This window comes from Lampris incognitus, chromosome 19 (genome assembly GCF_029633865.1).
Source record: "Lampris incognitus isolate fLamInc1 chromosome 19, fLamInc1.hap2, whole genome shotgun sequence".
NCBI lineage: Eukaryota > Metazoa > Chordata > Actinopteri > Lampriformes > Lampridae > Lampris > Lampris incognitus.
In genome coordinates, this window is record NC_079229.1 from 38,867,349 (window position 1) to 38,889,848 (window position 22,500).

The following is a 22,500-nucleotide window of genomic DNA, read 5'->3' on the forward strand; positions in this document are numbered from 1 at the left end:
CATCTGGACAAATGACCCAGACTAATCTCCAGGAGACGTCTCTGATGACACCTGACGTACTCCAAGTTCTCACTCCATTTGGACAAATGACCCAGACTAATCTCCAGGAGACGTCTCTGATAACACCTGACGTACTCCAAGTTCACTCTCCATTTGGACAAATGACACAGACTAATCTCCAGGAGACGTCTCTGATGACACCTGACGTACTCCAAGTTCTCACTCCATTTGGACAAATGACACAGACTAATCTCCAGGAGACGTCTCTGATAACACCTGACGTACTCCAAGTTCTCACTCCATTTGGACAAATGACACAGACTAATCTTCAGGAGACGTCTCTGATGACACCTGACGTACTCCAAGTTCTCACACTCCATTTGGACAAATGACCCAGACTAATCTCCAGGAGACGTCTCTGGTAACACCTGACGTACTCCAAGTTCTCTCTCCATTTGGACAAATGACCCAGACTAATCTCCAGGAGACGTCTCTGGTAACACCTGACGTACTCCAAGTTCTCTCTCCATTTGGACAAATGACCCAGACTAATCTCCAGGAGACGTCTCTGATAACACTTGACGTACTCCAAGTTCTCTCTCCATTTGGACAAATGACCCAGACTAATCTCCAGGAGACGTCTCTGATGACACCTGACGTACTCCAAGTTCTCACTCCATCTGGACAAATGACCCAGACTAATCTCCAGGAGACGTCTCTGATGACACCTGACGTACTCCAAGTTCACACTCCATTTGGACAAATGACACAGACTAATCTCCAGGAGACGTCTCTGATGACACCTGATGTACTCCAAGTTCTCACTCCATTTGGACAAATGACCCAGACTAATCTCCAGGAGACGTCTCTGATAACACCTGACGTACTCCAAGTTCACTCTCCATTTGGACAAATGACACAGACTAATCTCCAGGAGACGTCTCTGATGACACCTGACGTACTCCAAGTTCTCTCTCCATTTGGACAAATGACCCAGACTAATCTCCAGGAGATGTCTCTGATGACACCTGACGTACTCCAAGTTCTCACTCCATTTGGACAAATGACACAGACTAATCTCCAGGAGACGTCTCTGATGACACCTGACGTACTCCAAGTTCACTCTCCATTGGGACAAATGACCCAGACTAATCTCCAGGAGACGTCTCTGATAACACCTGACGTACTCCAAGTTCACTCTCCATTTGGACAAATGACCCAGACTAATCTCCAGGAGACGTCTCTGATGACACCTGACGTACTCCAAGTTCTCACTCCATTTGGACAAATGACCCAGACTAATCTCCAGGAGACGTCTCTGATGACACCTGACGTACTCCAAGTTCTCACTCCATTTGGACAAATGACACAGACTAATCTCCAGGAGACGTCTCTGATAACACCTGACGTACTCCAAGTTCACTCTCCATTTGGACAAATGACCCAGACTAATCTCCAGGAGACGTCTCTGATGACACCTGACGTACTCCAAGTTCTCACTCCATTTGGACAAATGACCCAGACTAATCTCCAGGAGACGTCTCTGATGACACCTGACGTACTCCAAGTTCTCACTCCATTTGGACAAATGACACAGACTAATCTCCAGGAGACGTCTCTGATAACACCTGACGTACTCCAAGTTCTCACTCCATTTGGACAAATGACCCAGACTAATCTCCAGGAGACGTCTCTGATGACACCTGACGTACTCCAAGTTCTCACACTCCATTTGGACAAATGACACAGACTAATCTCCAGGAGACGTCTCTGATAACACCTGACGTACTCCAAGTTCACTCTCCATTTGGACAAATGACCCAGACTAATCTCCAGGAGACGTCTCTGATGACACCTGACGTACTCCAAGTTCTCACACTCCATTTGGACAAATGACACAGACTAATCTCCAGGAGACGTCTCTGATAACACCTGACGTACTCCAAGTTCTCACTCCATCTGGACAAATGACCCAGACCAATCTCCAGGAGACGTCTCTGATGACACCTGACGTACTCCAAGTTCACACTCCATTTGGACAAATGACACAGACTAATCTCCAGGAGACGTCTCTGATGACACCTGATGTACTCCAAGTTCTCACTCCATTTGGACAAATGACCCAGACTAATCTCCAGGAGACGTCTCTGATAACACCTGACGTACTCCAAGTTCACTCTCCATTTGGACAAATGACACAGACTAATCTCCAGGAGACGTCTCTGATGACACCTGATGTACTCCAAGTTCTCACTCCATTTGGACAAATGACACAGACTAATCTCCAGGAGACGTCTCTGATGACACCTGACGTACTCCAAGTTCTCACTCCATTTGGACAAATGACACAGACTAATCTCCAGGAGACGTCTCTGATAACACCTGACGTACTCCAAGTTCTCACTCCATTTGGACAAATGACACAGACTAATCTCCAGGAGACGTCTCTGATGACACCTGACGTACTCCAAGTTCTCACACTCCATTTGGACAAATGACCCAGACTAATCTCCAGGAGACGTCTCTGGTAACACCTGACGTACTCCAAGTTCTCTCTCCATTTGGACAAATGACCCAGACTAATCTCCAGGAGACGTCTCTGATAACACCTGACGTACTCCAAGTTCTCTCTCCATTTGGACAAATGACCCAGACTAATCTCCAGGAGACGTCTCTGATGACACCTGACGTACTCCAAGTTCTCACTCCATTTGGACAAATGACACAGACTAATCTCCAGGAGACGTCTCTGATGACACCTGACGTACTCCAAGTTCTCACCCTCCATTTGGACAAATGACCCAGACTAATCTCCAGGAGACGTCTCTGATGACACCTGACGTACTCCAAGTTCTCACTCCATTTGGACAAATGACACAGACTAATCTCCAGGAGATGTCTCTGATGACACCTGACGTACTCCAAGTTCTCACTCCATTTGGACAAATGACACAGACTAATCTCCAGGAGACGTCTCTGATAACACCTGACGTACTCCAAGTTCACTCTCCATTTGGACAAATGACCCAGACTAATCTCCAGGAGACGTCTCTGATGACACCTGACGTACTCCAAGTTCTCACTCCATTTGGACAAATGACCCAGACTAATCTCCAGGAGACGTCTCTGATGACACCTGACGTACTCCAAGTTCTCTCTCCATTTGGACAAATGACCCAGACTAATCTCCAGGAGACGTCTCTGATGACACCTGACGTACTCCAAGTTCTCACACTCCATTTGGACAAATGACACAGACTAATCTCCAGGAGACGTCTCTGATAACACCTGACGTACTCCAAGTTCTCACTCCATCTGGACAAATGACCCAGACTAATCTCCAGGAGACGTCTCTGATGACACCTGACGTACTCCAAGTTCACACTCCATTTGGACAAATGACACAGACTAATCTCCAGGAGACGTCTCTGATGACACCTGACGTACTCCAAGTTCTCACTCCATTTGGACAAATGACACAGACTAATCTCCAGGAGACGTCTCTGATAACACCTGACGTACTCCAAGTTCTCACTCCATTTGGACAAATGACACAGACTAATCTTCAGGAGACGTCTCTGATGACACCTGACGTACTCCAAGTTCTCACACTCCATTTGGACAAATGACCCAGACTAATCTCCAGGAGACGTCTCTGGTAACACCTGACGTACTCCAAGTTCTCTCTCCATTTGGACAAATGACCCAGACTAATCTCCAGGAGACGTCTCTGATAACACCTGACGTACTCCAAGTTCACTCTCCATTTGGACAAATGACCCAGACTAATCTCCAGGAGACGTCTCTGATGACACCTGACGTACTCCAAGTTCTCACTCCATTTGGACAAATGACCCAGACTAATCTCCAGGAGACGTCTCTGATGACACCTGACGTACTCCAAGTTCTCTCTCCATTTGGACAAATGACCCAGACTAATCTCCAGGAGACGTCTCTGATGACACCTGACGTACTCCAAGTTCTCACACTCCATTTGGACAAATGACACAGACTAATCTCCAGGAGACGTCTCTGATAACACCTGACGTACTCCAAGTTCTCACTCCATCTGGACAAATGACCCAGACTAATCTCCAGGAGACGTCTCTGATGACACCTGACGTACTCCAAGTTCACACTCCATTTGGACAAATGACACAGACTAATCTCCAGGAGACGTCTCTGATGACACCTGATGTATTCCAAGTTCTCACTCCATTTGGACAAATGACCCAGACTAATCTCCAGGAGACGTCTCTGATAACACCTGACGTACTCCAAGTTCTCTCTCCATTTGGACAAATGACCCAGACTAATCTCCAGGAGACGTCTCTGATGACACCTGATGTACTCCAAGTTCTCACTCCATTTGGACAAATGACCCAGACTAATCTCCAGGAGATGTCTCTGATGACACCTGACGTACTCCAAGTTCTCACTCCATTTGGACAAATGACACAGACTAATCTCCAGGAGACGTCTCTGATGACACCTGACGTACTCCAAGTTCTCTCTCCATTTGGACAAATGACCCAGACTAATCTCCAGGAGACGTCTCTGATGACACCTGACGTACTCCAAGTTCTCACTCCATTTGGACAAATGACCCAGACTAATCTCCAGGAGACGTCTCTGATGACACCTGACGTACTCCAAGTTCTCACTCCATTTGGACAAATGACACAGACTAATCTCCAGGAGACGTCTCTGATAACACCTGACGTACTCCAAGTTCACTCTCCATTTGGACAAATGACCCAGACTAATCTCCAGGAGACGTCTCTGATGACACCTGACGTACTCCAAGTTCTCACTCCATTTGGACAAATGACCCAGACTAATCTCCAGGAGACGTCTCTGATGACACCTGACGTACTCCAAGTTCTCTCTCCATTTGGACAAATGACCCAGACTAATCTCCAGGAGACGTCTCTGATGACACCTGACGTACTCCAAGTTCTCACACTCCATTTGGACAAATGACACAGACTAATCTCCAGGAGACGTCTCTGATAACACCTGACGTACTCCAAGTTCTCACTCCATCTGGACAAATGACCCAGACTAATCTCCAGGAGACGTCTCTGATGACACCTGACGTACTCCAAGTTCACACTCCATTTGGACAAATGACACAGACTAATCTCCAGGAGACGTCTCTGATGACACCTGATGTACTCCAAGTTCTCACTCCATTTGGACAAATGACCCAGACTAATCTCCAGGAGACGTCTCTGATAACACCTGACGTACTCCAAGTTCACTCTCCATTTGGACAAATGACACAGACTAATCTCCAGGAGACGTCTCTGATGACACCTGACGTACTCCAAGTTCTCACTCCATTTGGACAAATGACACAGACTAATCCCCAGGAGACGTCTCTGATGACACCTGACGTACTCCAAGTTCTCACTCCATTTGGACAAATGACACAGACTAATCTCCAGGAGACGTCTCTGATAACACCTGACGTACTCCAAGTTCTCACTCCATTTGGACAAATGACACAGACTAATCTCCTGGAGACGTCTCTGATGACACCTGACGTACTCCAAGTTCTCACTCCATTTGGACAAATGACCCAGACTAATCTCCAGGAGACGTCTCTGATAACACCTGACGTACTCCAAGTTCTCACTCCATTTGGACAAATGACACAGACTAATCTCCAGGAGACGTCTCTGATGACACCTGACGTACTCCAAGTTCACACTCCATTTGGACAAATGACACAGACTAATCTCCAGGAGACGTCTCTGATGACACCTGATGTACTCCAAGTTCTCTCTCCATTTGGACAAATGACACAGACTAATCTCCAGGAGACGTCTCTGATAACACCTGACGTACTCCAAGTTCTCACTCCATTTGGACAAATGACCCAGACTAATCTCCAGGAGACGTCTCTGATGACACCTGACGTACTCCAAGTTCTCACTCCATTTGGACAAATGACCCAGACTAATCTCCAGGAGACGTCTCTGATGACACCTGACGTACTCCAAGTTCACTCTCCATCTGGACAAATGACACAGACTAATCTCCAGGAGACGTCTCTGATAACACTTGACGTACTCCAAGTTCTCTCTCCATTTGGACAAATGACCCAGACTAATCTCCAGGAGACGTCTCTGATGACACCTGACGTACTCCAAGTTCTCACACTCCATTTGGACAAATGACACAGACTAATCTCCAGGAGACGTCTCTGATAACACCTGACGTACTCCAAGTTCTCACTCCATCTGGAGAAATGACCCAGACTAATCTCCAGGAGACGTCTCTGATGACACCTGACGTACTCCAAGTTCACACTCCATTTGGACAAATGACACAGACTAATCTCCAGGAGACGTCTCTGATGACACCTGATATACTCCAAGTTCTCACTCCATTTGGACAAATGACCCAGACTAATCTCCAGGAGACGTCTCTGATAACACCTGACGTACTCCAAGTTCACTCTCCATTTGGACAAATGACACAGACTAATCTCCAGGAGACGTCTCTGATGACACCTGACGTACTCCAAGTTCTCTCTCCATTTGGACAAATGACCCAGACTAATCTCCAGGAGACGTCTCTGGTAACACCTGACGTACTCCAAGTTCTCACTCCATTTGGACAAATGACACAGACTAATCTCCAGGAGACGTCTCTGATGACACCTGACGTACTCCAAGTTCTCACTCCATTTGGACAAATGACACAGACTAATCTCCAGGAGACGTCTCTGATAACACCTGACGTACTCCAAGTTCTCACTCCATTTGGACAAATGACACAGACTAATCTCCTGGAGACGTCTCTGATGACACCTGACGTACTCCAAGTTCTCACTCCATTTGGACAAATGACCCAGACTAATCTCCAGGAGACGTCTCTGATAACACCTGACGTACTCCAAGTTCTCACTCCATTTGGACAAATGACACAGACTAATCTCCAGGAGACGTCTCTGATGACACCTGACGTACTCCAAGTTCACACTCCATTTGGACAAATGACACAGACTAATCTCCAGGAGACGTCTCTAATAACACCTGACGTACTCCAAGTTCTCACTCCATTTGGACAAATGACACAGACTAATCTCCAGGAGACGTCTCTGATGACACCTGACGTACTCCAAGTTCTCTCTCCATTTGGACAAATGACCCAGACTAATCTCCAGGAGACGTCTCTGATGACACCTGACATACTCCAAGTTCTCTCTCCATTTGGAAAAATGACCCAGACTAATCTCCAGGAGACGTCTCTGATAACACCTGACGTACTCCAAGTTCTCACTCCATTTGGACAAATGACCCAGACTAATCTCCAGGAGACGTCTCTGATGACACCTGACGTACTCCAAGTTCTCACTCCATTTGGACAAATGACCCAGACTAATCTCCAGGAGACGTCTCTGATGACACCTGACGTACTCCAAGTTCACTCTCCATCTGGACAAATGACACAGACTAATCTCCAGGAGACGTCTCTGATAACACTTGACGTACTCCAAGTTCTCACTCCATTTGGACAAATGACACAGACTAATCTCCAGGAGACGTCTCTGATGACACCTGACGTACTCCAAGTTCTCACTCCATTTGGACAAATGACCCAGACTAATCTCCAGGAGACGTCTCTGATGACACCTGACGTACTCCAAGTTCACTCTCCATCTGGACAAATGACACAGACTAATCTCCAGGAGACGTCTCTGATGACACCTGACATACTCCAAGTTCACTCTCCATCTGGACAAATGACACAGACTAATCTCCAGGAGACGTCTCTGATAACACCTCACGTACTCCAAGTTCACACTCCATCTGGACAAATGACACAGACTAATCTCCAGGAGACGTCTCTGATAACACCTCACGTACTCCAAGTTCACTCTCCATCTGGACAAATGACACAGACTAATCTCCAGGAGACGTCTCTGATGACACCTGACGTACTCCAAGTTCTCACTCCATTTGGACAAATGACACAGACTCATCTCCAGGAGATGTCTCTGATATCACCTCACGTACTCCAAGTTCTCACTCCATTTGGACAAATGACCCAGACTAATCTCCAGGAGACGTCTCTGATGACACCTGACGTACTCCAAGTTCTCACTCCATCTGGACAAATGACCCAGACTAATCTCCAGGAGACGTCTCTGATGACACCTGACGTACTCCAAGTTCTCACTCCATTTGGACAAATGACACAGACTAATCTCCAGGAGACGTCTCTGATGACACCTGACGTACTCCAAGTTCTCACTCCATTTGGACAAATGACCCAGACTAATCTCCAGGAGACGTCTCTGATGACACCTGACGTACTCCAAGTTCTCACTCCATTTGGACAAATGACACAGACTAATCTCCAGGAGACGTCTCTGATGACACCTGACGTACTCCAAGTTCTCTCTCCATTTGGACAAATGACACAGACTAATCTCCAGGAGACGTCTCTGATGACACCTGACGTACTCCAAGTTCTCACTCCATTTGGACAAATGACACAGACTAATCTCCAGGAGACGTCTCTGATGACACCTGACATACTCCAAGTTCTCTCTCCATTTGGACAAATGACACAGACTAATCTCCAGGAGACGTCTCTGATAACACCTGACGTACTCCAAGTTCTCACTCCATTTGGACAAATGACACAGACTAATCTCCAGGAGACGTCTCTGATAACACCTGACGTACTCCAAGTTCTCACTCCATTTGGACAAATGACACATCCACGTGTTTGTCTGTCTCTCGGCTCGTGATGAAGGATCAGTTTCTTCCGCGGATCTGGCGGGCCGAGTCATAAAAGTGTACATTCTGTAGGCGTCCGGGTGGCGTAGCGGTCTATTCTGTTGCCTACCGACACGGAGCTCGGTGGTTTGAATCCCCATCTTACCTCCGGCTTGGTCGGGCATCCCTACAGACTCAATGGGCTCTGTGCGTCACTGTAGTCCACTGACTTCCGGTTTCTACTGCAGCGGTCATACCAGTTTCCTGTTTGTCGGAGTGTGTTATTGACAATGGCATGTTTTTCGCGGTGCTTGCAAGATTTACCATGGATAAATTTCAACCACATGCACACAACTGTCCACACACTCTCCCCTGCACCTCCCAGCACACGGGGGGGGGGGGGAAGTGTCAAGTTGTACATATCAAGTTATCTCCACAATTCGATCCATCCACCCGCTCATCCTCATCATTGTGGACATAACTTGATATGAAACTCTTCCCCCGTGTGCTGGGAGGTGCAGGGGAGAGTGTGTGGACAGTTGTGTGCATGTGGTTGACATTTATCCATGGTAAATCGTGCAGGCACCGCGAAAAACATGCCATTGTCAATAACACACTCCGACAAACAGGAAACTGGTATGACCGCTGCAGTAGAAACCGGAAGTCGGTGGACTGCAGTTACGCACAGAGTCGATTGGCCGTGGCTGCAGGTGGGAAGCTGGATGTGGGTGTGTATGTGTCCTGGTCGCTCCACTAGCGCCTCCCCTGGTTGGTCAGGGCGCCTGTTTGTGGGTAGAGGGGACTGGGGGGAATAGTGTGATCCTCCCATGTGCTATGTCCCCCTGGTGAAACTCCTCACTGTCAGGTGAAAAGAAGCGGCTGGTGACTCCACATGTATGGGAGGAGGCATGTGGTAGTCTGCAGCCCTCCCCGGGTCAGCAGAGGAGGTGGAGCAGAGACCGGGACGGCTCGGAAGAGTGGGGTAATTGGCCAAATACAACTGGGGAGAAAAAGGGGGAAAATGGGGATTGTGAGTAATGGCGGATGGGTTGTCGGTGGGTGAAATAATAATACATAATTAATGAGGAAAATATTAATTACGTTCTCTAAAATGTGGACACATTTGAAGCTTAATTTTTGGTCAGGCACGACTTAGTTAGCCGACTAGACTCTCACTGCGCCAACTGGCGAAGGGCACAGAAGGTCCAGCATACCCGCGACCCTGAGTAGGATAGGCGATGTGGATACTGGATGGAGTTAAAACAAAGAAGCAGGGCAGGAGGTTCCGTGTGGGAGGATGTAGTGAAATAGCTAAGCATGACGGGTCACGTGCTGGGTGTGTCATGCAACAGCTGTGAGGCGCTGTATGTCCGATGGCCACAAACTGGTCCCTCGGGCATAGGGCAACATGTCACCACGCTTGCATACATCCCACTGCGGCATCATGGTCATGTGTGGTCGGGTGCAGGTGCGGGTCTCTAAATGGGAGAAAATAATTCGTTCGCATGGCTGGAGGATTTATGTGTACATGCAGATTTGGATGATGTCAGAGCCAGACCGCACATAACTACTCTAAGTGGTCGATCCACATCGTGTGTCTGACTCCATCTCCTCCTCTTCCTGTGCGAATGATGAAAAAAGGCAGAGAAGACACCTCCCAGTATATATATCCAGAGAAGACACCTCGCAGTATATATATCCAGAGAAAACACCTCCCAGTATATATATCCAGAGAAGACGCCTCGCAGTATATATATCCAGAGAAAACACCTCGCAGTATATATATCCAGACAAAACACATCGCAGTATATATATCCAGAGAAGACACCTCCCAGTATATATATCCAGAGAAGACACATCGCAGTATATATATCCAGAGAAAACACCTCGCAGTATATATATCCAGAGAAAACACCTCCCAGTATATATATCCAGAGAAGACGCCTCGCAGTATATATATCCAGAGAAAACACCTCGCAGTATATATATCCAGACAAAACACATCGCAGTATATATATCCAGAGAAGACACCTCGCAGTATATATATCCAGAGAAAACACCTCCCAGTATATATATCCAGAGAAGACACCTCGCAGTATATATATCCAGAGAAGACACCTCGCAGTATATATATCCAGAGAAGACACCTCCCAGTATATATATCCAGAGAAGACACCTCGCAGTATATATATCCAGAGAAAACACCTCGCAGTATATATATCCAGAGAAAACACCTCCCAGTATATATATCCAGAGAAGACGCCTCGCAGTATATATATCCAGAGAAAACACCTCGCAGTATATATATCCAGACAAAACACATCGCAGTATATATATCCAGAGAAGACGCCTCCCAGTATATATATCCAGAGAAGACACCTCGCAGTATATATATCCAGAGAAAACACATCGCAGTATATATATCCAGAGAAGACACCTCGCAGTATATATATCCAGAGAAGACACCTCGCAGTATATATATCCAGAGAAAACACATCGCAGTATATATATCCAGAGAAGACACCTCCCAGTATATATATCCAGAGAAGACACCTCCCAGTATATATATCCAGAGAAGACACCTCGCAGTATATATATCCAGAGAAGACACCTCGCAGTATATATATCCAGAGAAGACACCTCGCAGTATATATATCCAGAGAAGACACCTCCCAGTATATATATCCAGAGAAGACACCTCGCAGTATATATATCCAGAGAAGACACCTCCCAGTATATATATCCAGACAAAACACATCGCAGTATATATATCCAGAGAAGACACCTCGCAGTATATATATCCAGAGAAGACACCTCGCAGTATAGATATCCAGACAAAACACATCGCAGTATATATATCCAGACAAAACACCTCGCAGTACATATATCCAGACAAAACACATCGCAGAATATATATCCAGAGAAGATACCTCGCAGTACATATATCCAGACAAAACACCTCGCAGTACATATATCCAGACAAAACACATTGCAGTATATATATCCAGAGAAAACATCGCAGTATATATATCCAGACAAAACACCTCACAGTACATATATCCAGACAAAACACATCGCAGTATATATATCCAGAGAATACACCTCGCAGTATATATATCCAGACAAAACACCTCGCAGTACATATATCCAGACAAAACAAAACACATCGCAGTATATATATCCAGACAAAACACATTGCAGTATATATATCCAGACAAAACACATTGCAGTATATATATCCAGACAAACCCACATCGCGGTATATATATCAAGACAAAACACCTCGCGGTATATATATCCAGACAAAACACATCGCGGTATATATATCCAGACAAAACACATTGCAGTATATATATCCAGACAAAACACATTGCAGTATATATATCCAGAGAAGATACATCGCAGTATATATATCCAGACAAAACACATCGTAGTATATATATCCAGAGAAGATACATCGCAGTATATATATCCAGACAAAACACATCGCAGTATATATATCCAGAGAAGATACATCGCAGTATATATATCCAGACAAAACACATCGCAGTATATATATCCAGAGAAGACACCTCGCAGTATATATATCCAGAGAAGACACCTCGCAGTATATATATCCAGAGAAGACACCTCGCGGTATATATATCCAGACAAAACACATCGCGGTATATATATCCAGACAAAACACATCGCGGTATATATATATCCAGACAAAACACATCGCGGTATATATATCCAGACAAAACACATCGCGGTATATATATCCAGACAAAACACATCGCGGTATATATATCCAGACAAAACACCTCGCGGTATATATATCCAGACAAAACACATTGCAGTATATATATATCCAGACAAAACACATTGCAGTATATATATATATCCAGACAAAACACATTGCAGTATATATATATCCAGACAAAACACATTGCAGTATATATATCCAGACAAAACACCTCGCAGTATATATATCCAGAGAAGATACCTCGCAGTATATATATCCAGAGAAGACACCTTGCAGTATATATATCCAGACAAAACACATCGCAGTATATATATCCAGAGAAGACACCTCGCGGTATATATATCCAGAGAAGACACCTCGCGGTATATATATCCAGACAAAACACCTCGCGGTATATATATCCAGACAAAACACCTCGCAGTATATGTATCCAGACAAAACACATCGCAGTATATATATCCTGACAAAACACACGTTGCAATGTGATATTTCTGCAATGTGGTGCAGCGTTAACATAAAGGGTTGTAGTTGTAGCTGGATTCCACATGTACTGCCTACGTCACATGGGTCTCACTGCCTCTGATGCCCTCTTATGACAGAGGCAGTTCAGGGGGGGTTGATGTGGAAGTTAGAAAAGTATTTTCTCCATCACAGCCATGGTGTGATGCATCTTGTGTGTGTGTGTGTGTGTGTGTGTGTGTGTGTGTGTGTGTGCGCGCGCGCATGCGTCTGTGTTTTCAGTCCTTCCTGGTTGTCCAGCTGGTTTCAGGACATGTGGAGGCGGAGCTTAGCTTGGGGGGCGGGGCCAGTGTGCAGGCAGTGGTGAAAAGTCGGAGCAGATCATTCTCTGATGGACTGGATCATTCTCTCATCATCACCAGGAACAGGAAGTAGGTGTTACCATGGAAACAACCTTTCACACGGCATCTCTTTCTGAATAGCACAAGTTTGTTCCCTGCCCTTCATTGTTTGATAGACCTGAAAAATATCACAGTGGAAGGGCAAATTTGTTTTTTAAATGTAGATTTGGGAAGTTATTGATTAGCTATGGAGAATATAATCCCTAAATGTTTCCATTATGAAACTTCTCATATTTGACGCCGTTGCCTGCTGGCATTGTTTTAGCAACAGCCATTCAAAGCATTCGAGTTGTGTAGTTAATCCTGTATATGTTATTTTTCATTGGTGTCGGCGGGGTATGCCATAGTAGTATTCAAATATAATGGAGCCCAGCCAAGAAATATGACAAGTCTGACATAAAAGCTGGGGATGAGTTGTTGCCTCAAGTGAAGGAGTTCAAGTGTCTCAGGGTCTCTCTCAGTGGATGGGCTGAAAATCCATGCAGCTGATTACAAGATATAATTTTTTCGCATTTGTGGCGCTCCCTAGAGATTAAGCACAACACACTTTAATACGTAAGCATAGTCAAACTCATGAATACGTGTCTCAAACTTCAGGTTGATATCTCAACAGGTTCCTGAGTTATTTCAGTTTTGTTAGAATTAGATATTTTATGTCTTGATGCATGCTCAACAATCAACCCAGTGTTACACCAAAGCGTGTACTACACTCGCCGGTCCAACGTGTCAGTGTCACGGTTTGCCTTGCTCAGGCGTGAAAAGTACACGCGTGTATGAAGGTGCAGTGCCAGCAGGGGGCAATGATTAAGAGGTGAAGGCAGGTTTGGGTTTGGGTTAGGGTTAGGGAAGCGCCCCCTGCTGGCACTGCACCTTCATACACGCGTGTACTTTTCACGCCTGAGCGAGGCAAACCGTGACACTGACACATTGGACTGGCGGGTGTAGTACATGCTTTGGCATGATACTCCAGGTACAGAAATCACAGAAAGTTGAATCGGTTCTTCTGAAATTTCTGCTTTGGCATACAGTTTGTTCTCCAACAACCATTGGAGTACCTGACGAACTTGCAGCTGGTGAGTGTCGAGGTCAGGGGAGTAGATGAGGATATCATCTAAGTAAACAAAGACGAAGCGTCCGATCATGTCTCTCAGCACATCATTCACCAAAGCCTGGAAGACAGCGGGGGTATTAGTAAGGCCGAATGGCATGACCAGATATTCAAAATGGCCCAGGGGTGTCTTAAAGGCTGTCTTCCGCTCATCCCCCTCTCTGATGCGGACAAGGTGGTAAGCATTCCGGAGGTCAAGCTTGGAAAACACTTTTGCTCCATGGAGAGGGGAGAAAGCAGAGGTGATGAGTGGCAGGGGATATTTATTTTTAATGGTGATATTGTTTAAACCCCGTAAATCAATGCATGGTCTCAAAGTCCCATCTTTCTTTTTCACAAAAAAAAAAAGAATCCAGCACCCACCGGGGAGGACGAAGGCTTGACGATACCTGCAGCCAGGGAGTCCTGGATGTACGTCTCCATAGCCTGTTGTTCTGGGCGAGAGAGATTGTACAACTGGCTGCTGGGAAGGGGAGCTCCTGGCTGAAAGTCAATGGCACGGTCATAGGGCTGTTGGGGAGGTAACGACAGGACCTGATGTTTGCTGAACACAGGAGCTAAGTCGTGATAAACTGCAGGTACCGAAGACAGGTCTGGTGGCTCAGAAACAGTTGAAGGAACAGACAAGGCAGGAGCAAGGGCAGAATGAAGACATTTAGCATGACAGGATGAACTCCAAGATATTACCTTTCCAGCAGCCCAGTGAGGGCTATGGAGAACCAACCAGGGATGACCGAGGACAACCCGGGCAGTCAAAGACATGGAAACTAATCATCTCCCGATGATTACCAGAGACACGAAAGCTGACTGGCTCTGTTCTCTCAGTTACATGGGCGAGGAGTTGTCCGTTGAGGGCTCTGGCAGCGAGGGGTCTTTCCAGTGGAATGGTCTCCAGTGCCAATTGGGTCACAACATTACGGTCCAAAAAACTCTCATCGGCGCGAGTCAACAAAAACAGGTAGTGGGAGCGTCTGATTCAGCCAAGAGAGGGTGGCATCTAGTGGAATTCTTGGGGGAGAGGAATCAGAGGGATCCAAGGTCTGGCCCAACAATCTCTCTCCCACTACTGTTGAGCCCCGCCTTTTGCTGGGCGTAAGGCACAAGTGGAGAGGAAATGGCCGGTCTGACCACAATACAGACAGCTCCGGGTGCTTAACCGGCATTGCCTTTCCTCAGGGGTAAGTTTGGCTCTGCCTAACTGCATAGGCTCGGACTCTGGAAGAGGCAGGTAGACGGTGGAGAAGAACGAGGTAGGGTGTTAGCAGAGGATATCTTACCCGTTCTCTCCCTCCGACGCTCCCTAAGGCAGTTGCCCACCCTGATAGCTAGGTCAATAAGCCGATCGAGTCCATCAGGCTCTTCCCGGGATGCCAACTCGTCCTTTATGGTGTCACCGAGGGTGTTATGGAAGGTTTCCTGGAGCGCCTCCTCATTCCAGCCACTCTCAGCTGCAAGGCAGCGGAACTCAACTGCTAATTCAGTCACTGAGCGACAGCCCTGACGAAGGGAAAGCATTCTCTTGGCGGCCTGTTTACCTCAAACCGGGTGGTCAAAAATTTTCCTCATCTCCTCCTGAAAGTTGGAGTATGAGGAACAGATCAGGGACTGTTTTTCCCCCAAACTGCCGTAGCCCAGCTGTGTGCCGTACCACGGAGGCAGCCAATCGGGTAGGAAATCTTAGCTCTGTCAGTGGAGTAGGTACAGGGCTGTTGGTCAAAAACTAATGAACATTGCATTAAAAAGTCTCTACAGGTTCCCAAATTGCCATCATATGGCTCTGGAGGTGGCACATATGGTTTGCGTGGTGGAGGAGAGGGGCTGCGGACCAACTGGGCAGGCAGGACTGTTTGGGAGGGGTTCAGGGCGGAGAGTTGTTGCTGCAGGCTAGCCAGAGCCTGGGCCATCTCCGTAACCTGTGAGGACAACGTTTGCAAAACCTGATTGTTGTCTGAGCTGAATACCCTGGCTGGCGATGGCTTGATGAAGGGGATCTGTGTCTGCTGAGTCCATCTTTGGCCAGATCGTACTGTTACAGGACACTCAGGAAGGACTCAGGCGCACAAAACTTGCTTCCAACTGACTTCGGAGTTTATTACAGGGGGCCAGCTAAGGCGACAACACACAGTGGAGGGAATGGGCTGGGCTTCCTTAGGCTGGGGAACAGGACCGGGTGCAGAGACTGTGGGTGGTGGAGAGAGCCGGGCAGAGCAGCGATCTGGATCACAGGGATTGGAGGCAGAACAGAATGATTGCAGTGAAAAAGAGGATGTTAGTCAAACAGCGGGTTCAAAAATACTGACAAAAACAGATTTAGCGAGCAAGGGCTGGATGCAGCACACTAACGGATCAGAGGCTACGATCTGGCAGGGTGGAAGTGGCAGTGCTGGTCTTTTATAGCAGGTTGGCTTGATTATGGAATGGGTTGCAGCTGGTGAGGCTCTGTTCACCTGTCTCCACTCACACACAAACAGAGATAGAGAGAGAGAGAGAGAGAGAGAGATTGACACTCGAGGAGTGGCTCAGGTTAAGCAGCCCTTGAAGTGGAGGCTGTGGAGGGAGGGACAGATGTAACATCTTGACAATAAATCTTCTATCAGGCAGCTGATGGTCAGCACCTGGGGTACCAGAAGCTCAAAACAAGAGTCAACAGCAACAGCAAAATAAGCTGTTTGGCATTGGCAGAGAAGATTGGGCAAATTTTTCATGGCGCAACCCACATTACTCAGCTCTGCTGCTCATCCCATAAATGCATGTTCCTTACAAATGTGGCGCCATTTAAAAGGGAAATAAACAGGCTTTCCAACGGTATAAGATTTATTGCCAAGAAGCATTGTTACAACAAAGAAATAATCTACCAAACACGTTTCCTTACTTTTTGTGCTAAGTATATATTATTCAGTATGACAGTATTATTCAGTATCGGTAACTGTATTATTCAGTATGACAGTATTATTCAGTATCAGTATCAGTAACTATATTACTCATTATGACAGCGTTATTCGGTATCAGTGTCAGTAACTTTATTATACAGTTCAGTATGACAGTATTATTCAGTATCAGTATCATTAACAATATTATTCAGTATGACTATTATTTAGTATCAGTATCAGTAACTATATTATTCAGTATGACAGTATTATTCAGTATCAGTATCAGTAACTATGTTACTCAGTATGACAGTATTATTCAGTATCAGTATTAGTATCAGTAACTATATTATTCAGTATGACAGTATTATTCAGTATCAGTAACTGTTATTCAGTATGACAGTATTATTCAGTATCAGTATCAGTAACTATATTATTCAGTATGACAGAATTATTCAGTATCAGTAACTATATTACTCAGTATGACTGTATTAGTCAGTATTAGTATCAGTATCAGTAACTATATTATTCAGTATGACAGTATTATTCAGTATCAGTATTAGTATCAGTAACTATGTTATTCAGTATGAAAGTATTATTCAGTATCAGTAACTATATTATTATGTATGACAGTATTATTCAGTATCAGTATCAGTAACTGTATTATTCACTATGAAAGTATTATTCAGTATCAGTATCAGTGTCAGTTACTATATTATTCAGTATGACAGTATTATACAGTGTGAGTGTGAGTATCAGTAACTATAATATTCAGTATGACAGTATTATTCAGTATCAGTAACTATATTACTCAGTATGACAGTATTATTCAGTATCAGTATCAGTAACTATTATTCAGTATGACAGTATTATACAGTATAAGTATCAGTAACTATATTCAGTATGACAGTATTATACAGTATAAGTATCAGTAACTATATTATTCAGTATGACAGTATTATACAGTATAAGTATCAGTATCAGTAACTATATTATTCAGTATGACAGTATTATACAGTATCAGTATCAGTAACTATATTATTCAGTATGACAGTATTATACAGTAACAGTATCGGTATCAGTATCAGTAACTATATTATTCAGTGACAGTATTATTCAGTATCAGTAACTATGTTATTCAGTATGACAGTATTTTTCAATATCAGTATCAGTATCAGTATCAGTAACTATATTATTCAGTATGACAGTATTTTTCAGGATCAGTACCAGTAACTACTATATTATTCAGTATGACAGTATTTTTCAGTATCAGTATCAGTAACTCTATTACTCAGTATGACAGTATTATACAGTATCAGTATCAGTAACTATATTATTCAGTGACAGTATTATACAATATCAGTATCAGTATCAGTAACTATATTATTCAGTGACAGTATTATGCAGTATCAGTATCAGTAACTATATTATTCAGTGACAGTATTATTCAGTATCAGTATCAGTAACTATATTATTCAGTGACAGTATTTTTCAATATCAGTATCAGTAACTATATTATTCAGTATGACAGTATTTTTCAGTATCAGTATCAGTAACTACTATATTATTCAGTATGACAGTATTTTTCAGTATCACTATCAGTAACTATATTATTCAGTGACAGTATTATTCAGTATCAGTATCAGTAACTCTGTTATTCAGTATGACAGTATTATACAGTATCAGTATCAGTAACTATATTATTCATTATGACAGTATTATTCAGTATCAGTATCAGTAACTATATTATTCAGTGACAGTATTATTCAGTATGACAGTATTATTCAATATCAGTATCAGTAACTATATTATTCAATATGACAGTATTATACAGTATCAGTATCAGTAACTATATTATTCAGTATGACAGTATTTTTCAATATCAGTATCAGTAACTATATTATTCAGTATGACAGTATTTTTCAGTATCACTATCAGTAACTATATTATTCAGTGACAGTATTATTCAGTATCAGTAACTCTGTTATTCAGTATGACAGTATTATACAGTATCAGTATCAGTAACTATATTATTCATTATGACAGTATTATACAGTATCAGTATCAGTATCAGTAACTATAATATTCAGTGACAGTATTATTCAGTATCAGTATCAGTAACTATATTATTAAGTGACAGTATTATTCAGTATGACAGTATTATTCAGTATCAGTATCAGTAACTATATTATTCAGTATGACAGTATTATACAGTATCAGTATCAGTAACTATATTATTCAGTGACAGTATTATTCAGTATCAGTATCAGTAACTATATTATTCAGTATGACAGTATTATTCAGTATCAGTATCAGTAACTATATTATTCAGTATGACAGTATTTATCAGTATCAGTATCACTAACTATATTATTCAGTATGACAGTATTTTTCAATATCAGTATCAGTAACTCTATTATTTTGTATGACAGTATTATACAGTATCAGTATCAGTAACTATATTATTCAGTGACAGTATTATTCAGTATCAGTATCAGTAACTATGTTATTCAGTATGACAGTATTATTCAGTATCAGTATCAGTAACTCTATTACTCAGTATGACAGTATTATACAGTATCAGTATCAGTAACTCTATTACTCAGTATGACAGTATTTTTCAGTATCAGTATCAGTAACTATATTATTCAGTATGACAGTATTTTTCAATATCAGTATCAGTAACTCTATTACTCAGTATGACAGTATTATTCAGTATCAGTAACTATATTATTCAGTATGACAGTATTATACAGCATCAGTATCAGTATCAGTAACTATATTATTCAGTATGACAGTATTTTTCAGTATCAGTATCAGTAACTATATTATTCAGTGACAGTATTTTTCAATATCAGTATCAGTAACTCTATTACTCAGTATGACAGTATTTATCAGTATCAGTATCAGTAACTATATTATTCAGTATGACAGTATTTTTCAATATCAGTATCAGTAACTCTATTACTCAGTATGACAGTATTTATCAGTATCAGTATCAGTAACTATATTACTCAGTATGACAGTATTTTTCAATATCAGTATCAGTAACTCTATTACTCAGTATGACAGTCATGGACGACACTGTTGAGCAGTCTTCTGCAGAACACACACACTACTGCTGCATTATGTTAGGTGTGTTCCACCAGAATGTGTGACCATCAGAAAGCTTGACCTCCGGAGACGTGAACATGTTCTGTGTGGTGGAATCACACGGTTCTGGGTGGAGCGAGAAGGTTAGAGTTTAAAACAAGCTGCTGAGAACAGCAGGCGTCTCCATGTCCACCACAACACAAGACGTGAGGGATGACCACTTCTACATGTTTTAGTGATTATCACCGCCTGTCTGTCTCTCTCAGGACTCTGTCCATCCAGGTGGATGAGCACCATAGAGAGTCAATCTCCCTGTCATCAGGAGGCTCGTCCCTTCTGCCCCTGTCCTCTCTTTTCATTGGTGGGCTGCCGTCAGGGCAGCGGCCCAGGCTGCCAATCAGATTACAGAAGACTGCCAGGTCCTTTCATGGATGCATACGCAACATAGCAGTGGACAGAGTGTAAGATAACACACACACACACGCGCGTACACACACACACACACACACACACACATCTTTCTAACTTATTTCATTGTGTTTGTCTTTCTTTTATTCTGTCTCTCCTGTGTCATGTGGTTGATTGACGGCTCCCTCCAGGCTCATCGACCTATCCAGAGCTGTGAGGTATGAGGGGGTGGAGTTAGACAGCTGCCTACTAGAGGAGAAGGCTGGTGGGGCGGTGCTTCCTGATGACCAGGAAGTTGAACCCACACCTGACCACGCCCAGCCCCCTGTAGCTCCTCCCACTCAGAGCAGCACATTCACACCAGGAACACTGACGGTAACACACACACACACACAATGTTGGACCGTATATCCATCCAGACAGCCTGAGCAGTGATTATTGTGTATTGATCTTTGTCCACAGTGTGTGTCTGCTGAGGAACCAAGCTTCCTACCTTCAGCCAATCAGTTCGGTTTATCCAAACACAGTCACATGACCTTCACCATCAACCCCAACGCCGTTCGTAAGAGGTAATGCGCACACACACACACACACACACACACACACACACACACACTCACGATATGACGTGAGATGTGACACAGGTCAGTAGCTGGACAGTTTATTGACTAGAATTTATTGATTTAGAATAAAAATTCAGCTTTATATCTATGTAATGAATACCTATGTAGTGAATGAGGTGAGTTAAATGAGAGTGAGGTGAAGTAGTGTATATATACTATGTGTAGGTTAAATGATGTACCAGAATGAGGTGAAGTAGTGTATATATGTGTAGTGAAGTGGTGTATATATATGTGTAGGTTAAATGATGTACCAGAGTGAGGTGAAGTAGTGTATATATGTGTAGTGAAGTGGTGTATATATATGTGTAGGTTAGATGATGTATCAAAGTGAGATGAAGTAGTGTATATATGTGTAGTGAAGTAGTGTATATATGTGTAGTGAAGTGGTGTGTATATATATATGTGTAGGTTAGATGATGTATTAGAGTGAGGTGAAGTAGTGTATATATGTGTAGTGAAGTAGTGTATATATGTGTAGTGAAGTGGTGTATATATATATATATGTGTAGGTTAGATGATGTATTAGAGTGAGGTGAAGTAGTGTATATATGTGTAGTGAAGTGGTGTATATATATATGTGTAGATTAGATGATGTATTAGAGTGAGGTGAAGTAGTGTATATATGTGTAGTGAAGTAGTGTATATATGTGTAGTGAAGTGGTGTATATATGTGTGTTTAGGTTAGATGATGTATCAGAGTGAGGTGAAGTAGTGTATATATGTGTAGTGAAGTGGTGTATATATATATGTGTAGGTTAGATGATGTATCAGAGTGAGGTGAAGTAGTGTATATATGTGTAGTGAAGTGGTGTATATATATGTGTAGGTTAGATGATGTATCAGAGTGAGATGAAGTAGTGTATATATGTGTAGTGAAGTGGTGTATATATATACACTACCGTTCAAAAGTTTGGGATCACCCAAACAATTTTGTGTTTTCCATGAAAAGTCACACTTATTCACCACCATATGTTGTGAAATGAATAGAAAATAGAGTCAAGACATTGACAAGGTTAGAAATAATGATTTGTATTTGAAATAAGATTTTTTTTACA

General features: G+C 43.5%; 1 protein-coding gene across 1 annotated transcript in view; it reads left to right on the top strand.

The window, feature by feature from the left end:
* The window catches only part of lama1 (laminin, alpha 1), a 208,739-nt gene that overhangs the window by 151,806 nt on the left and 34,433 nt on the right, over window positions 1-22,500 (top strand). Inside the window, 4 exon segments of the mRNA XM_056299265.1 lie at window positions 13,228-13,376; window positions 20,681-20,875; window positions 21,014-21,197; window positions 21,285-21,391. Of these exon segments, the coding sequence (XP_056155240.1) occupies window positions 13,228-13,376; window positions 20,681-20,875; window positions 21,014-21,197; window positions 21,285-21,391 (635 nt within the window).